Raw genomic sequence first — 18,325 nt, 5'->3', positions numbered from 1 at the left:
GATGCTAGGGAGAATGAGCTTGGTCTCAGCCACACAAGGCTGAGGACTCCCTGGGTCTGAATTGAGCCTGTCAGTAGCCTTTGCAGCCTATATCTGAATGACCCCTCTCAAACTTCCCTACATCCCACCCAGCAACCATCTTTCTTCTTTTATCTGCTTTTTTTTTATTGTGGTGGTGGTGGTGGTACTGGGATTTGAACTCAAGGCTTTTACACTTGCTAGGCAGGCACTCCATCACTTGAACCACTCCCCCGGCCCTTTTTTGTAATGGGTTTTTCCGCGATAGGGTCTCTCAAACTATTTGCCTGGGCTGGCTTCGAACTGGGATTCTCCTGATTTCTACTTCCTGAGTGATTAGGATTACAGGTGTGAGTCACTGGTGCCTGACTTTATCCCACTTTTGACTTTTATTTTATTTTTTTGCTTTCAACATGTTTCTCGTCTTCTCTCAAAAACTCATCAGCTTTTCCTGTCTGGCCACTCCGTCTTCCACTAGACCACAGGTCTCTCCCACAGACAGCCTCTGTGCATCTTTGTATCCGCAGGTCTATCCCAGTGCCTAGTGGCCTTCTCTGGGCAGATGCTCCCAGACCCCGTTGAGATGTTCTCACCTGGTCCAAGGCAAGATTCACTGCGACAGGAAGATTTTCCTCCCATAACCCAGAACCACTTTTTCCTCCATTCCTGGTTCCAGTTAACAGCCCTAGTGTCCACCCAGGTGCCAGGCCAAAAACCTTGGAGTCGTCTAGGACTTTCTCTCTCTCTCTCAGTCTTGGTGGTACTGGGGTTTGAACTCAGGGCTTCACACTTGCAAGGCAGGCTCTCTACTGCTTGAGCCACTCTGCCAGCCTTTTCTTGTGTTGGCTATTTTAGAGCTAGGGAATTGCAAACTATTTGCCTGGGCCAGCTTGGAACTGTGAGCTTCCTGAATTTAGGCGTGAGCACTGGCACCTGGCCAGGACTTCAGTCTTACCCTGCACCCTATCATTTACTTTGCCTCTAACCGTATGAATAGTCCATATATTAACACTCTCCTTCCTATCCCCAAAGACCACTGCCTATCCCAGAACCTGACCACTGCTCTGGCCCCTGCCTCTGATTTACCTAAGCCTCCTGCCCAGTCCTAATCCATGCTTTGCTTCACAGCCACAGTAACATTCTGGAGATTTTTTATTTTTGGCAGTATTGGAGTTTGAACTCAGGGCCTCACACTTGCTAAGCAGGCGCTCTACCACTTGAGCCACTCCACCAGCCAGAGTAACATTCTGAAACGTGACTCTGTTACTTCCTTCTTCAGACCCTTTCAGCGGCTCTTCACTGGGCTCTAGGTAAAGTCCAAGCTTTCTGCTCTCCAGCCAGACTATACTCGGTTCCTTAAAGCACCCTCTTTGACACTCCTCTGCCTGTCCTACTCTTGGTCCCCTTGTCTGCCTGATGGTCAACCACTCACCCTATGAGATTTGTTCCACACGCTGCTTCCTTCATGCAGGTCCTCATGACAATGGACCCCTACTCCCTCTACTCAGTCCCCAAGACTCTGTGTTTTCCAAGAGCACCTAATGAGTTGTGATAATTTGTGCATGTGACAACTTCCCCACCTAGCTGTGAGTTCCTCAACGGCAGGGAGCCGGTCTGATTTGTCTCAATTCTAGCAGGGCCTGGTGGGTGCAGCACACTTGTAATTGGATCACGAGTTCCAGGTCATCCTGGGCTACATAGTGAGACCCCGTCTCAAGAAAACAAAACGAAAAAGTGATTTGTGTCGACCCCCGAGTGCCTGGCACAGCACGGGGCCAAGGAGGCACCCAGTGAGTGAGTGAGTGAGCAAAGGGATGGAGATGCTGTGAGGGAATGACTCACTGGACGGGAAGATGTCACTGCTAGTGCTGGCCTTCGTCCAGGGGTCCAGGGTGACTGTCTTGTAGTTGCTGCACTTCTGCCTCCTGGGTTGAGGAGAGCCAGGAGACTCTGCAGCATAACTCTAGGGTGTAAGCATTCATTCCTCATCTTCCCCTGAAAGGCTTTCAGCTAACAAAAAGCATCAAGATCAAGGTCAAAAGTAGAATGGGAGTCATGGTCCTGGCCCAACTTAAGCTGTCCTGCAACCCAAAGAAAAAAGAGTCAAACGCAATAAAATCAGGAGCCTCACAGGCCTCAAGTACAGACTTAATGCTGACATTTGCTAGCTGTGTTGCCCTGGGTAAGTCATTTCACTTCTCTGGGCCTTGCTTTCCTCATGTGAGGATAATAAAACCTAGTCTTGTAGTATGATTGTGACAGCCAAAGAAGCTCAGTCATTTTTTTGTTTGTTTGGTTTTGGTGGGACTGGGGTTTGAACTCAGGGAATCATGCTTGCAAAGCAGGCACTTTACTGCTTGAGCTACTCCACCAGCCCAAGATCACTCATTTGTAACCTATAAATCCCCGTATTAATTTAAGGCCTAGTTCCCTTTTTTTGTGTGGGTGTGGGTGTGTGTGGGGGGGCTAGGGTTTGAACTCAGGACTTTACACTCGCTAAGCAGGTGCTGTTCCACTTGAGCCACGCCTCCAGTCCATTTTGCTCTGTTTTTTTTGGAGATGAAGTCTCAAGAACTATTTGCCTGGGCTGGCCTCAAACCTTGGTCCTCCCAACCTCAGCATTCTGGGTAGCTAGGATTATAGGTGTGAACCACTGGCGTCAGGCCCCAGTTATCTTTTGAAGTAGGCCTAATTCTGTCATAATCATGATGGAGTGGGCTGGTAGGATGGGAGAAGAGGGGAATTCATATAACTAGAGCAGGACTTCAGAGTAGTAGTCTGTCCCAATTATCAGTTCATTTCCTGATGAGCGGTCACTTTGAAGACATCACAGATGCCTATTTTCTCCTCCTCTTCTACCCCATCACCATTTCTCTTTTTTTCTCTTCTTTTGTCGACCACTGAGAATTCTGTTGACCTGCTTAGTTATAGTTCCACTTTGTAGCTTTGTAGGGGACTTTCTTATCTGTCCCTCTCTGGTCATGCTTATCTTATTGTAGAGTTTTCTCTCTCACATTAACATCCCTCAAAGACCCCGCTAAAGAACACGAGTGTCGGGGAAGGCATCCTTTTTCCTGTGGACAAAGTGTGGTCTTCAAGGATAGACCTGACCTTTGTCATTCTAGGATGATCTAAGGCAAATCTTCTTAGGATTAGGAATCATTGTGTTCAAGTGTCTGCACCGGTTGTGGCAGTCATTGTCTAAGGGTAAGAGATAGGGCACAGGCTCTGAAAAGTCCTTTCTGATAACCTTTGGGTTAATTTAGGGATTGGCTCTGTTAGGGCAGGAGAATAGGCAAGAAGATCCTTCTATCTCTGAGAAGTACCCTTCCTTGTTTCTTTCCTTCTTAACTATGGACTTAGCATCTTTATCACCATTTTAGCCCAAGCTCCTGCCATTGCTTCCTGACACATCTCCCTGCTTTCAGTCTAGCTCTGTAGTCCACACCCCAGCCAGCAGCCCGCAGGATTCTGTTAGGGTGGAAAGCAGATCTTCGAATTCTGCTGCTGTGCATCACCAATGGCTCCCTACTGGGATTTCAATCGAAGCCCAAATCCTCACCCTGGTTTTTGAAACCCTGTGCATTTCAGCTCTTGCTTCTCTCTTTTCTCAACTTCTGCCTGGAATGTTCTGCATCTAGATCTTCACGTTGCTGGATCCTTCCTGACATTCAGACCTCTACTCAAAGTTCAGCTCCTCTGAGAGACCTCCTGTGGCCACCTTCCTAGTCACCCTCTATCTCCTCCTGTTTTTTTTTTTTTTTAATCTCTCTATCTTAGTTCTTGTGATGTCTGGGATTTCCCTAGTTCTTTGTTATTGATTGTCACTTCCCACTAGGATTTTGGTTCTATGAGGACCTTATTCATTCAGATCACTGTTATAACCTTAGCATTTAGCAGAGTAAGGCATTGATGCTCCCTAAATAATTGTTGAGTGCATTTGCAATGTGCTTTGTGCTTTTAGAAAGTACTTTCAGATACATTAATTTCTCATAAAGCCTGTGAGGTCTAGATTTTTATTCTCTTAGCCTGGCACCGGTGGCTCATGCCTGTAATCCTAGCTTCTCAGGAGACAGAGATCAGGAGGATCGAGGTTCAAAGCCAGCCCAGGCAAATAGTTTGAGACACCCTATCTCAAAAAAAAAAAAAAAACCCATCACACAAAAGAACTGATGGAGTGGCTCAAGGTGTAGGCCCTGAGTTCAAACCCCTGTACCACAAAAAAAAATTTTATTCTCCTAGTCTTATGGGTGCAGAAACTGAGCTTCAAGAGGTTATGGATGATGTCCAATGTTACATATAGAGGAAGGTGGCCCTGAACTTGGGGTTTCCAATTATAAAGATTTCCATTTCTACCAACACACCTTGCTTCTAGCCTGGCCAAAGCTATACAAGGATAGTAATGTCACATACATATTGACTGGTTCTTTGATCATCTTTATTGTCGGACATTGGAAAAATTCTGTGAACTGTGCAAACTGTCCCCAGTCTTCTAACCTGGGAGTACTCTCCATTTTGTAAGAGGGAAATGAAGTAGAGGAATTAGCCAGTGAGGTAGGAGGAAGTAGTGTGGAGTGGACAGTCAGGACTTTGGGATTCTAGGCTTCATTTTCTCCTTCATTTTTCTTTTCCGTGGGCCTCGATGTGTCCTTCTGAAAAATGGGTAGATAGAACTTGCTGATTTTTTTTTGGTGGTATTGGAGCTTGAACTTAGGACCTTATGCTTGCTAGGCAGTCAGTCCACCACTTGAGCCATGCCCCCAGCCCTTTATTTGCTTTAGTTATTTTAGGGGTAGGGTTTTGTGGTTTTTTGCCCAGGACTGGCCTCGACCGCAATCCTCTCAATCTACCTCCTGAGTAGTTGGGATTACAAGTGTGAGCCACCATGCGCAGCAGCTTGCTGATTTTAAAGAGCCCTTTCAGTCTCCACATTGCACTTCTATAATGCCATGACTTATTTTCTGTTTCCTTTACAGTGCTTTCCACTGCTGCAAGTGAGGAAGAATGCTGGTAAGTGCACGAGGAGTGGCACGCGCGGCTCACAAATGCTCATGAAACGAACTGCTCAGCGGTCCTCATGGACCAGCTGATGGGTCCACAATGGGGCCAGTGGCTGTCACCTTCCTGGGCCTGGCCTGGCTCCTCCAGCCCTGCCTTTTGGTTTGTGGGCTCTTCATTTCTCTGCTGGAAGTTTGGCTCTTGCCTTTGAGCCAGGGGAGGATATCTCCCCAGAGCTCTCAGCTCGTGGCAGCCACCCATGTGCTGTTCTCAAATGCCTTCTTCACACTGGGAAGCATGTGGGGTGGTGTGTACATCAGGAAAGAGGAACAGGTAAGTGGAGAGGGAAGGAAGGAGACTTGGCATTTGGGGTCCAGTGTCCTTGACATTCCCAGCACTTGCTTTATCTGGGAGGCTTCCAAGAAGAAGTAGCTTCATGGCTAATGAGACTAAGGGGACACAGTATTCTCAAGGTGAAACAATTCCTTCCTTGCCAGGCGGTGGCTCATGCCTGTAATCCTAGCTACTTGAGAGGTTGAGATCGGGAGGATCACTTTCAGGCTAGCCTGGAAAAAAGTTCCCAAGACAAGTCGGGCGCTGGTGGTTCATGCCTGTAATCCTAGCTACTCAGGAGGCAGAGGTCGGGATTGAGGTTTGAAGCCAGCCCAGGCAAATAGTTCACAAGACGCTATCTCAAAAAAACCCATCACAAAAAAGGGGTTGGTGGAGTGGCTCAAGGGGTAGTCCCTGAGTTCAGTCCCAGTACCGAAAAAAAAAGTTCTCAAAACCCCATCTCAAACTATGGTTTGAGTGTGCCTGTCATCTCAGCTATGTCGGGAAGTGTAAAATAGGAGGATGACATTCTAGGTTGACCTGGGCAAAACATGAGACCCCCATGTCCAAACTAACCAGAACAAAAGAGGGACTGGAGGCATGGCTCAAGTGGTAGAGCACCTGTCTAGCAAGAGCAAAGCCCTGAGTGTGAACTCCAGTACTGCCAAGAAAAAAACAAAACAAAACAAAACAAAAGAACCAATTGCTTCCTTTTGTTCTCTAGCAAGTTTCTTTGAGCCTGACTGCTGTTTGCCTTCTGCCCCCTGGTGTCCTCCTTGATGCGCACACCTGAGCGGCACTCTGCAGGCAGCTTTCCTCTGCTGAGGAGTCTGCAGCGGTCCAGATAGGGATGAGTGCTTTGGGAAGGAAGAGAAAGAAGGATCTGGGCCAGAAAAGGGTTTGCTTTCAGAGCTGGAGCTCATGGCATACACAGGCCAGGCTTTGCTGAGTTCATTCAAGCCATTCTTCTGCTGCTACCTGGCCCCAGCCATCCCACTGGCTCCACTCTTTCATCAGGATGAGCTCACAACTTGAATGAGCAGAGCTCCTAGGTAGCAGCTAGGGCTGGGGGTCACTGAAACAGAGAGGCTAGAGTGATATGCTGAGGGCCTGGGTGAGGCATCTTGGGAAGGTATTGGAAGAGGCAGCCTCATTCCTAAGGACCTTGCAGAGTAGTTGGAGCTGGTTTGTGTGCAGTCTTGCCAGGAGGCAGAGAAGGGATCTAGGGACTCCCCAAGGACTTTTCCACATTAGGACCCTGTACTCTTGGGTAGTGGCTAGTGAAAAAGAAGAACTGGCAGGGTGGGGTATTTATTTGCATTGCCATGACGGCAGATGAGAGGGCACCTATTTTGAAGTAGGAACACTGCTTCGATCAGCATATGGCAGCATACATCTGCTTCTCCAACACGCCCCTGTCCCCCCTCCACCACTCCAGGGCTTCTTGCTGAGTGCAGTTCCTGCTCTGCACCAGAGACCTCTGGAGGCACGAGGTCTGTGGGCTGCTGGGGAAGGACAAACTTCTCCATTTCAGAGACACCAGCTGCTGAGGCTAAAAAGAAACCCCTCAGGCCCTGAAATAGTGGACCCCCTGCTCCCAGACGAATGCACTCACAGCTGCCGAGTTGTCTCGTCAGAATGTCTGTGCCAGGCTGAGAAGCCAGTGCTGAACCCAGGGAAGGTGGGCACCACGTGGCTGAGTGGCCCATGGCTTACTCAGGACAGAGGAGCACCTTTTAGGGTGGTGGGGCCAGGCAGAAGTGGTTGCCATCCATGAAGGTGAGATGGGACTGGTAATTTCCTGGTAATTCTTTAGGTTCAAGTTCAAAAACGTCTGTTTAAAGGCAAACATGAGCACATTGTCTGAGGACGAGTCAAGGACAATCTGGCAGAAATTATGAGAAATTATGGAATCAGGGCACCTGGATTGTAGCCCAAATTTCATTACAGATTCATTGTGGGAGCCCAGGCAGGTCACTTCTCTCTGGACCTGTGTCTACAATAATAAAATAGGGCTTACTGCATGGAATGAACGTTACCAGCCTCTTAGGCTCTCCACGAGTTTAGGTCTGAAGAAAGTGAGCCTTGCTTGACAAGATTGCCTGGTGGGGTTGTGGTGGGGCAGGAATTTGGGGAAGGAAGTGAGGACGGTGGAATCAGCACTTGTTTGGGGCCCAGTCTTGACTGTGCTACTCCTGGTGAAATGATCCTCAGTAAGCGCCTTCCCCTCTCTGAACCTCAGCCTTGCTATCTGCACACTGTGTGTCCTTGCATGCTGTGCTCCTGAGTGTCACCAGAGCAGAACAGAAGTGATGGAGGAGAGGACCAACTAGGGACTTTTTAGAGACACTGACTCAAAGCTGACAGTTGCATATCATTTGCACATATAATCTCCTTCCTGTTAGGATGAACCAACCAAAGATTTCCCTGACATGGTCCTACTTTTGTCCTAGTGGTCCCATGGGCCAAGGAAACCTTGGCAGGAGTTCATGGGACCCCTTGGTGCTGTCTTTAGGAGAGCATCCAATTGGTCTCAACTCATGTGGCGTTGCTCCAGCCCGGGAGGATGACCTGGATGATCTTGAGCACCCTGTTCTAGTCCATCTGAGGATCCAATAGCATAGTGTTTCCCAAAATTCACTTATTGCTGAAGCAACTTCAGAATTTTTGCCCTCACTTTATCCTGTGCCATTATGTACTCAATTTTTTGTTGAATGAACCCTATTTTAAGCAACAACCTCACCCTAAGCAATAATACTTATGAGATTAGGTTTTGAGGTTCTAATTACATTTTCCCTTATGTAATAAATTAAATATATGTCCACTATAATTCAATGTACCATCCCAAACCTCTCATGCCAATATAAACCTAACACTGGAAAATACAGAACCAGTTGTAATAGGAGCCAGCAGATCAGGAGGAGGTTCAAGCCTTGGGGACTCACTCCACACTCAGGCTTTCAGGCCATGTGTCACCTCACACTTCTTCCAAGGTCTCACACTGTGTTTCTTTTCTCATTTCTTTCTTTTTTGGGGAGAGAGGGGGATGATACTGGGGTTTGAACTCTGGGCCTTGTGTTTGCTAGGCTCTACCACTTGAACCACACCCCCAGCCACACTATTTCTGGAGCATGAATTGTCCCTAAGATGGATATAGATTCTGGAGCCTAAGAGGAAACCTACTTCCTGCAAATAAACCCCCAGTTCAACATGGCGTTTCAGGTACTGAAGTGAGTACTTTTGAATGGGGAAAACAGAAGCTCTCTCTTCTAGTTTTGGCTCTGCCATTTGCAGGCTGTGTGATCTTGGGCCTTCCCCTTCCCCTCTCTGGGCCTCAGTGTCCCCAACTATAAAATGAATAATTTGCTCTAAAGGGCCTCTAAGGGTATGCTGCTCTGAAATTCAATGACTTCTTGGCTTACCGACCGCACAGTTTTGTGGATGCCATTAGCACCCCTGCCCAGCAGTTCGCAGAGGTGAGGGGACTGGTTGCCTTTCCTCTCATCACCCTCCACCAAACTCTCTCTGGGGCCCCTGGCTCCCAGGGCACAAAGCTCCTTTTGTTGCCCAGAGCCATGCAGGGCTTCTCTCCAGGCTCCCACTGAAGTGGCTGAGGCGACCTGGGGGGTAATAGCTTGCCTGTAACAAGAGCCCCTGCTTCCAACCCAACTGGCTCCAGTCTGGCTGCAGGCTCAGCCTTGCACCAGACTCCATCCATCAGTCACCCCAGACCACGCCCTCCCCAACTCTGAGGAGTGGGAAAGCCTATTGAAAAGGTAGAAAATAGAAAACAGAAACAAATTTGTTTGTTTAAATACTTTCATTTAAGATGCTATTGGGTGTCACTTCCAAGGCTCAGGAGGGCAGCAGACTCAACTCTAAGCATGTGAAGCTTACCATCATCGCCATCATTCAATCCACTTCCTGTATTTGAAAACGATTAAAGCATTGTTGGAACTAATTCTTGATAAATCTGGTTGTTTAACATTTGCTGTTTTATAAAGAACATTTGCATGGCATGGCTTATCTAACAGTTGACAGCTAGTTTACCCAGCAACTTTGAATAGTATAAAGATCTACTTAGTTAAGGGGTATCTGGAATTGATTATTATTTGAGACAAAAAATCTTTCAACCATAATCTACTGTGAATTCAACCCAGGCAATAACACAGGGCTTTGAGAGACCTAGCAGCTACTCTCATCTCTGCCATTAACTCCTTCTGTGACCTTAACTTAGATGCCTCCCCTCCCTGGGCCTTAGTTTCATTGTCCAAAAAAATGAGAAGATTGAACTAGAAGGCCCCAAGAGCATCTGCATTTTGAGTCCCTATCATCCCCTGCCCCTCCCCAGAAGTCAGACTGAGAGGCGAGGGTAGGGTCAGTGGAAAGGGCAATTTCAAGATGTTCTTTGGGATGGAGGAAGGGTTCCCAGGACTGTGGAAGAGCTTAAGGGGTCCAAAGGGGCCAAAGGGGCTGGGAAGGCAGGTCCCCAGTTCCTGTTTTCAGGAATGTAAAGCAGAGTCCACCCAGGCTTACAGCTGCGGGTTGGACAAACGTACTGAGGCACAGTGTCATTGGCCATTTTCCAGCCTGAGCCAATCCAGATCAGGGGATAGAGAGGGAATGGGAACTGCAGGTGGACCACTGGCACTGAGAAGGACCTGGGAAATGCTATTGGACGCTTTCACCCCAGAAGGTCCTTTGAATCCTTCACACGTAACACTGAAGGTCATCATTTTCATTATTCCTCTGGAAACTTTCTCCAACCCCAGGACGCTCTTTCTTGGTTAGTCACCATCATCCTCACAGTCACTTAAACAAAAATCATGGGAGCCACCTGGACTCCTCCATCTTTCTCACTTGCTGTTATTCAGTAACCAAATCATGGCCATGAGACCTCTTTGTACTGCTTCCTAAATCTGCTCTTCCTCTGTTACCTTTGGCACGGCCCTCTATCCAGGCCCATAGCAGCCTTGGCATGGATGGTGGCTACTGCTTTCCTAACTGGTCACCCTGCCACTATGCTTTCTGTCTCAGTTCACCCTCCATATTGCCACCAGAGTTCTCTCTTTAAAAAGAGTTTAAGCTGGGCATCCGTGGCTCATGCCTGTAATCCTAGCTACTCAGGAGGCAGAGATCAGGAGGATCATGGTTTGAAGCCAGCCCAGGCAAATAGTTCCAGAGACCCTATCTCAGAAAAAACCTTCACAGAAAGGGCTGGTGGAGTTGCTCGAGGTGTGGGCCCTGAGTTCAAGCCCCAGTACTGCAAAAAAAAAAAAGACTTTAACTGGGCAGGCACAAAAATCTTTGATTGTTCCTTACCTTTGGCCAAAGTCCAACTTCTTTGCATTGGCATTCAAGGTCTTTCACAAAATCATTTACAACTTAAATGACCTTGCTTTCTTGCTTCATCTCCCACCACATTCCCACATTTCTGAGCCCCATGGGACAACTTACCATTTCCTGGACATGATGAACCCTCCTCGTATTGGACTGTCACTGGCCTTGCCAGCCCTCTTTCTCAGCTCTCTTCCCATTGCATCTGCATCTCTATTATAACACATCATGCTGTCTTGCATTGGCTTCTTTTCTTTCTTGTCTCTTCTATAGACCATGAGCTCTTGTCCAGTGGTACATCTGCCTGACCTCTGTATTCCCAGAACAAGCACAGGGCCTCACATTGACAATGAACCTGCCAAGAACTGTCTTTTATTTTTGATGGCCTAGCAATAGAACTACTGGTAATCAGGTTGACAAATTCTTCCTCTCAGCAGACTTTCTTCCCTATCATTTCAGCTCTGAGCTAGCTATTACACATAGACACAGAGCCCCTCTGCTGCCTCCAGATGATAAAATGTCACAAGACAGGGCCTTGAAGGCCCAGTGGTTCCAGACAATGGTGCAGACCCACGTAAAATACATTTCCACAAAACCCTCAAAACCTCAAGGTTGCCCTACATTTCAAGGCAGGAAGGATACTGAAGGACCATGTTAACAGTGCTTTGCAAACCAAGTGTGGAGGAGCCCCAGAATCCCCAGAAATTCCTTGGGGGACATGAGAGGACAAGCTGAAGGATATCTCATGCCTGCTTCACTCCTCCAAATCTAGTTTACATTCTGATGGTCCGGAAGACCACCAAATGAAATGAAGATTTCATTTGGAGACTGGATTCTGTCACATAAAAATAAATGTTGGAGATCACACTTAAGTTTAGTACTTAATTGCTAACTGGCTCCTTTTATGCCAGTCCTGCTCCCTGGTCGTGTGGGCTCTAACCAAACTCTTCAGGTATAGCGAAGCATCCTTTTTCATTCTACGCTCAGTTGAAGGTTCTTCTTCTCCTCCACCTCATCCTCCTCTCTTCCTCTTCCACCTTTAAGAAGACAGGGTCTTGCTATGTAGGCCAGGCTGAACTCAAATTTTCGATCCTCCTCTCTCAGGTTCCCAAGTGCCAGGATTATAGGCATGTGCCACCACACCAGGCTCATATTTAAGTTTCACAGTGTATTTTTCAACAATATTTTACCACTTTAAGTGCAATTTAGAAGCCTTATAATCTCATGGGTTTCTTTATCTTCCTTATGTTGTTATTAAGTGCATGAATATAGGTTGAAAACAAGTTTATGTCACCAAATTCTTCTTTCTTCTTCTCTTTTTTGGGGGACAGTGTATCTGTATATCCCAGACTGGCCTCAAACTCTTGATCCTCCTGCCTCAGCCTCCCAACTGCTGGGATTACAGGTGTATGCCACCGTGCCTAATGAAAGTTCTTCTTTATATTAATCCAGAATTGGCCTTACAACAACATACCTAGTGCTCCTATTTTCACCCCTTGAAATTTCTTGAGAGTAATATTCCTTCTTTCCTGTGACTGCTGACATTCAGGATTTTCCAAAGTCTGAGGTGGAAGGGACCTTATAACTTACATAGACGAATGCTCTCACTGAAGTTGCTGAACCTGAAACTCAAAGAGAGTGAGTGATTGCACAACATACAGCCAATTGTGACAAAACTGAGACCAGAACCCAAGTCCCCCACTCATCCACAGTGTCCTCCCCAGAATCTGTCCCTCCGCACAGTGACTAGTCCTGGATCTTCAAATCATTTCTCACAGTCCTGACTACCTCCCCAAACTGTCCCCCAATGGACAGGAAACAAAGGCTAAAGATCAGCCCCAGAGCGTGTGAAAGGCCCATGGCCCCCTGTTTTTGGTCTGAATGAGGTAAGGAAAGGACCAAGGTAAGAGAGAGCACGGTGGAGTGAGAGGCAGAGTTGCTCCCCCACCACAACCTCCTCTCCTTTCTCTAGGACTGAATTCCATTCCAACAGTACCCCCCATGGCAGGGCAGCCAAGGGGCAGCTTCCGAGGCCCCTTCTGACCTGTTTGCTAGAGGTCCCTGCTGTGTGACCTTCCATGTCCCAAACCCTGAAACAGGAAGAGTTGGTTTGGTTTGCGTTTTGAGAAGAAAAATGAAAACATAGGAAGTAGGGCTCCTGAGAACAGAGGCTTCCAACCCTGTGTCCGTTTGTCCCTGGAGCAGGATATTTCAGGGAATACATTCCACAGGGGAAGGGAACGACCTTCCTTATTAAAAACAAAACACAAAGCCCTTCAAGGTTTGGAAAGAGGAGAAGACCAAAAGGAGACTTTTAAGGAGAGGAGGGCCAGTCATTTCAGACTCTTCAGCCCTTTCCCCACCCCATCCGCCACTTGGAATTGTCAAACTTTGATCTCACTGCTCTTATCAGCACATCTGCCCCCCAGAGATGTACTGCTCCCATTGACCTATGGCCCAAGAGACAGTCCAAACTCTCTTGTTTTTCTGAGAATCACCACAGTAGGCTGGCACTCAGAACTTTCCTTTAAAACCAAGAAAAAAACAGACAGAAATTCATTACAGAACATGAAAATAGGGGACCAACATTCAGGCTTTACAAAGTACAGGCTTCTTGTTCTCAGAAATCCAGTAGAAGCAAGGAAGGGCTTTGCCAGCCCCCAAATATCTCTTTTGGGGGTAGATTTTTGGGGGCTACTTTCTCACCCCAAATGGGCTGCTCTGGGTTTGTCTGGGAGGTGGGTGCCATCTTGCTCCCCTGCCACTTGTTGCTAAAAGGGTCAATGCAAAAAGGGTGTTTTAGGAAAAAAAATAACCTTCCAGGACCTCTAGGGTCTTTTTCAGTTCTGGTTTCTGGGCTGAGAAACATGGCTAGTTTGTAACTGGCTTCCAGGGTAGAAGTGTGGACTATTTCTTTTTTCCAGAGAAACGTGTCCCTGCAAGAACGTACCTCTGGAGCGTCTACAGGTACACACATAACTCTTTGCCAAAAATCTTAGTTTCATAGTTTGATAAGACCTTCACAAAAACACACCAAAACATACCACTGACTTTTCCCTGGGACCAAAACATACCACTGACTTCCCTGGGACCAAAATAGGCAAAACCTCTTTCTAGATGATGCTTCCAAGAGTATCTGCTTATGATAGCATGCTTTTCCCAGAAGATCTGGGATCCAAATGTCATTTTATGTTAAAATAAGCATAGAACTTTTGATTGCATATAAAGCTTTCATAAATTTGTAAAATAAAAGTGGAGACTTGAAGGAAGTTTCTCACTTGTAGGATTTGTAGGATTTTTTTGTAGGGTTTGGAGGATTCTCCTCCAGCTCCTGGAGTCTGGGTATGGAGAAGTTCATTGTGTCCAGCCATTTGAGGGTGTTTTGATGCAAAAGTCTGAGAAGCACTAGTGAAGGTAGTGGGCTCCCTTGAGGGTAGCAACTTTCGTCCCATCTGTGTCTGTAACCTCACATCCAATGCAGGGCCAGCCCCAGAGGGTGTGCTTGGCATCTATCTCATCCATCCATTTGTTCATCCACCCATCATATATCCTTCCTGGCCAAGAAACAAGCATACAAGGTAGTCTTAGGGTGGTTAAAAGAACTCATTTTCTGGGGGAACCAGACAACTCTGAGTCTGAAGTTTGAATTCTGTCACCTATTAGCTGTGTGATCACCTCTCTGAGCCTCGGTTCTCTCGGGGTTTTTCTTTCCTTTTTTTTTTTTTTGAGACAGGATCTCTCTATGTAACTCTTGAATTCACACGTGTACTGCCTCAATCTTCTGAATGCTGGGATTACAGTTGTCTACAACCAAACTTAGGGTATCGCTCAGTTTTAAATTGGAGTTCCCCAAGTCCTGGCTTTGGGGACCTAAGTGTGGACACAGGTCCACACTTACAGTACTCTATAAGCTCCCAGAAAACACACAAATGATAGTTATGAAATGATGGTAAAATTACTACCCATGACTAGCCCAGGCAGTAAGGTGGGGGGAGGGAAAAAGGGTTTCTTTCGTCCAGAAATCTGACTTGAGATTAAGAAACAGGAGCGGAGGCCTCAGGAATGAGCCCCCGGGCTTCGGCTTCAGCTTGGAGAGGACAGATGTTGAATCCTGACTCCAGAGCCCCACCCCCACTGCAGGGAAGCAGTGTAGAGGCCAGAGGCAAACTTCAGGTGGAGTGCTAGAAGGATCAGATGTGCCTTGCGCACACCTCGGGTCTCCAAAGACCAGATGTGCTTTCCTGCTCATGTCTCCAAGTGAGCCACTTTGAAAAGGGCCAGTTCACAGCAAGGGTCATTCAGCAATGGGGCTAAGGTACTACCAGCCAGGATGTCAGAATGCTGACTTGGCTGCTAGCAGCTCTGCAACCTTGGAAAAGTCCTTTTTCTTCTCTGGGCCTTGATTTCCCCACCATCAAAATAAAGGGATTGGATTGGGTGGCTTTTAAGGCCCTTCTAGCTCCTACCTTCTGTTTCTATGAACCTAATTGGAGAGGGCTTTGGCTTTGGTTTTCCAAAAATGTAATCACTCTGATCATTGGATAGTTTGACAGTGAATCCTGGACCCTGGTGAAGAACGATGAAAAGCAGTTGGGAGACGAGATGCCTGGCTACAGCCCCTTTCTTTTTGTAAGTCTATTGGTCCTAGTGGTTTCTTCTACCCACATCTGGCTGAACTGGCCCAGCTGCTAGTGCCCAGGGCAATCAGAGATCATGGTCCAGGTGAGGGGCTGTGGATAAAAACAGGTGTTTCCCAAGCTCTGGGCTCTGGCCCAGGTACCTCACAATATAAAATGAGGAAAGAAAAGAAAACAGGAAATCCTACCCACTATGCTCCTAAATGTTCAGGATAGATTTCTTCCAGGCAGGGGCATTGTCTCAGAAGTCAGCAACAGCTGCTCAGTGGGAATGGCTGACTTGCAGTCTCTGGGATTCTCCAGACCTCTCTCCACCCTATCTCAGTCTGTTTAGACCTTTGCCATTCTTCAAAGCCCAGCTCAAATACTGTCCCCTCCCTCTCTCAAATCCCCAGCATACTGCATATCTGTCTTGTGGCATGGATCAAGTTCTGCCTTGTGTTTGAGCTGTTCTCTTTCACATATGGATTAAAAATAAAAGACATGCACCGAGTAACCATTTCAACCTGTGTATCTGGATATTGAATGGAGAGACAAAGTCCCATAACTCCTCACATTCCCACTTCCAGAGTTAGTCACTGTTACAAATTGTGGGGTTTTTTTTCCCCTTATAGCTTTTCAGAAATCATCTTTGTCAAAGCTGTTGAAAATTCAAGAGCGTGAAGTTTTGGACAGAGCACTGGGGCTGTATCTGTTCTATCCCTGTTTTCCGCTCCACTTGCCATCAGATGAGCCTGGATGAATTGTGTCTCTCTTTGATCTGTAAATGGGATAACGGTTCCTAGCTCCCCTATCTTACAGGGTTGCTGTAAAAGTCAAAATGAGATGAAAGTACCTTGGGAACTGCAAGGAAGGCCCTATTTATCTCCACATGGTCTCTGTAACATGAACATAAGCGTCTTTCTTTAAAACAGAAAACTTGGCCCATGGGAGGAGAGGGGGTCTCTGTCTCTGCTGCCCTGAGTGGTACTGGGGGATACAGAACTGAATCCCTGGGATCATGCTATGCACCAAGAGGTGGTTCTGGGCACACAGCTCCTTGACTTGTTTTTGAAGCTGAACCTAGCTAGAAGGACCATTTTTCTTCAGTTTCTTGGCTTGCAAAATGCTATTCATCCACCCCTATCCTCCTGTCCCCATGCACTTTTGTTACTTTGGAAAATCTGTGACCCAGCCTGGAAAGAAAGAAAAAAAAGAAAGAAAGAAAATTCTGCAACTCTTGTTTCCACTTTCCACCTCCCTTAGCTCCCAGTTCCTCAGATTCTGGTTCCAATGAACACTTTCAAAGTTCCTTGCCAAAAAAAAAGTGCATGTATTTAAAGGGAGTAGAAAGACATGGCCAAGAAGATATAATTTTCTAAATCAACCAGATATAAACTGTTGGAAATTAGAACTGGAAAGCTCTTCAGATATTATTTAATCCAACCCTTTACTCTCTTTCAACCGTTAACAGATGGGGAAACTGAGCCCCAGAAATGGGAAGGGACTTGTCCCTCGGGTGAGTGGCTCTGACAACCAAGTAGAGGCAAGCCTCTATCAAGTATCTACGGGTTAAGGGGCTTAAAGTTGAAGGAAGAAGCCTGGGGGAGGTAGGGGGAGCCGAGGAGAGATGAATATGGCCAAAGACAAGGGAGGATCAATCAGGAAAAGCAGTCGGGACCAGCTGCAAAATTGCCCTGGAAAGTAGAAATAGAAGAAATATGAGGGTTGCAGTTTAGCAACTTGTTATGAGTCTTGCTGAGTAAGGAGAGGGAGGACAGAGGAAGAGAAAGATGGGGAGGAGTGTGCAGAAAAGGAGTACAAAAGGAAGAAGGAAGGCTAAGCCAGGAGAATGGAGATTTGGAATGACAGGAAGGGCTGAACCAGAGCAATTCAGCAGAGTCCTAGCCCACTGGGGCATCCAGTCACCTTTGAAATTCCCACCAGATCTGCAATTCGATTTCTTCTTGGCTCTGAGCACACTACCAACTCCTTATTTTCTTAGCAAACTCAGCGCTTTTCCACTGCCCACTGTTTGGAGAAGTGGCCCCAGACTGTAGGCTTTACCTCAGCAGATCTGGCACGCCAATGTGAGGGCACTGTGTAGCCTGCCTTGGCTGCCAGCACAGGCTCCAGGTTGTCCAAATGCCTGAATTCAAATTCTAGTTGCAGCACAAGTTAGCTGTGTGATCTTAGACAAGTTGCCAAACTTCTCAATGCTCCAATTTGTTTATCGTTAAAATGAGGATACTAATCGTGAGAAGGTTTGGAAGGATCAAATAAATTGACCCAGGTAGAGTCTTTGAACAAAATCTGGCATTTAGTTAGTGCTCAAAATGGTATCTATTGGTATCATTGCTAGGGGCTGGGTGTTGTTCTGAGTATTGTACTTGTTATTTAATGACCGATCAGCATGCAATTGAGGCCAAGGTGCAAGAACATATCTAAAGCCTGGCATGGTGGCTCACCACAATCCCAGCACTCAGTATGGTGGAGGCAGTAGGGTTGAGAGTTTGAGGACAGCCTAGGCTACATAGAATGAAACACCAAAAAAACCCAAAAAGCAAAAACTGTCTTTTGAAATGCTTTTTAGATGCAAACTCTCTCCACCCCTACCAAATTATATCCTGTGAGAAACCTCACTATAAACTGTATGCAAACAGCATAACTTTGATGGAGCAAGGTGGGGGAGACATGGAGACCTGCAGCCTTCTGGCTCTTCCTTCCCTGTTCTCCCCTCCCCCAGCACTCCTGAGTTAGGTCTTGAGGCTCTTTCCCAACCACTGATCTAGTCCATCTGACCTCTATCATGCTCAGATGAAGATATAACCCCGAGAGGGAAAGTAACATGCCCAAGGTTGCACAGCCAGCCTAAGGCAGAGTGGGATATGGATGGCACCACCATGCATGGAGGACAAAAAGTTGGTCAGAGAACAGCCTCCTTGGTTAAGCTAGAATTCAGAACAAACATCCCAGCTTGGAACAGAGAAGAGCTAGGGGAAGAAGGTGAGCGGGAAGGAAGG

The 18,325-nt window shown here is 46.9% G+C and overlaps 1 protein-coding gene across 1 annotated transcript in view; it reads left to right on the top strand.

The window, feature by feature from the left end:
- The window catches only part of Stard8 (StAR related lipid transfer domain containing 8), a 74,898-nt gene that overhangs the window by 9,990 nt on the left and 46,583 nt on the right, over positions 1 to 18,325 (top strand). The window contains exon 2 of the mRNA XM_020185006.2: positions 4,995 to 5,028. Within this exon, the coding sequence (XP_020040595.2) occupies positions 4,995 to 5,028 (34 nt within the window). The remainder of the gene's footprint in view (positions 1 to 4,994; positions 5,029 to 18,325) is intronic.

The sequence above is a fragment of the Castor canadensis genome, chromosome X (assembly GCF_047511655.1).
Source record: "Castor canadensis chromosome X, mCasCan1.hap1v2, whole genome shotgun sequence".
NCBI lineage: Eukaryota > Metazoa > Chordata > Mammalia > Rodentia > Castoridae > Castor > Castor canadensis.
Note: the sequence above shows the minus strand (reverse complement) of the source record. Positions and strands in the feature narration are given on the sequence as shown.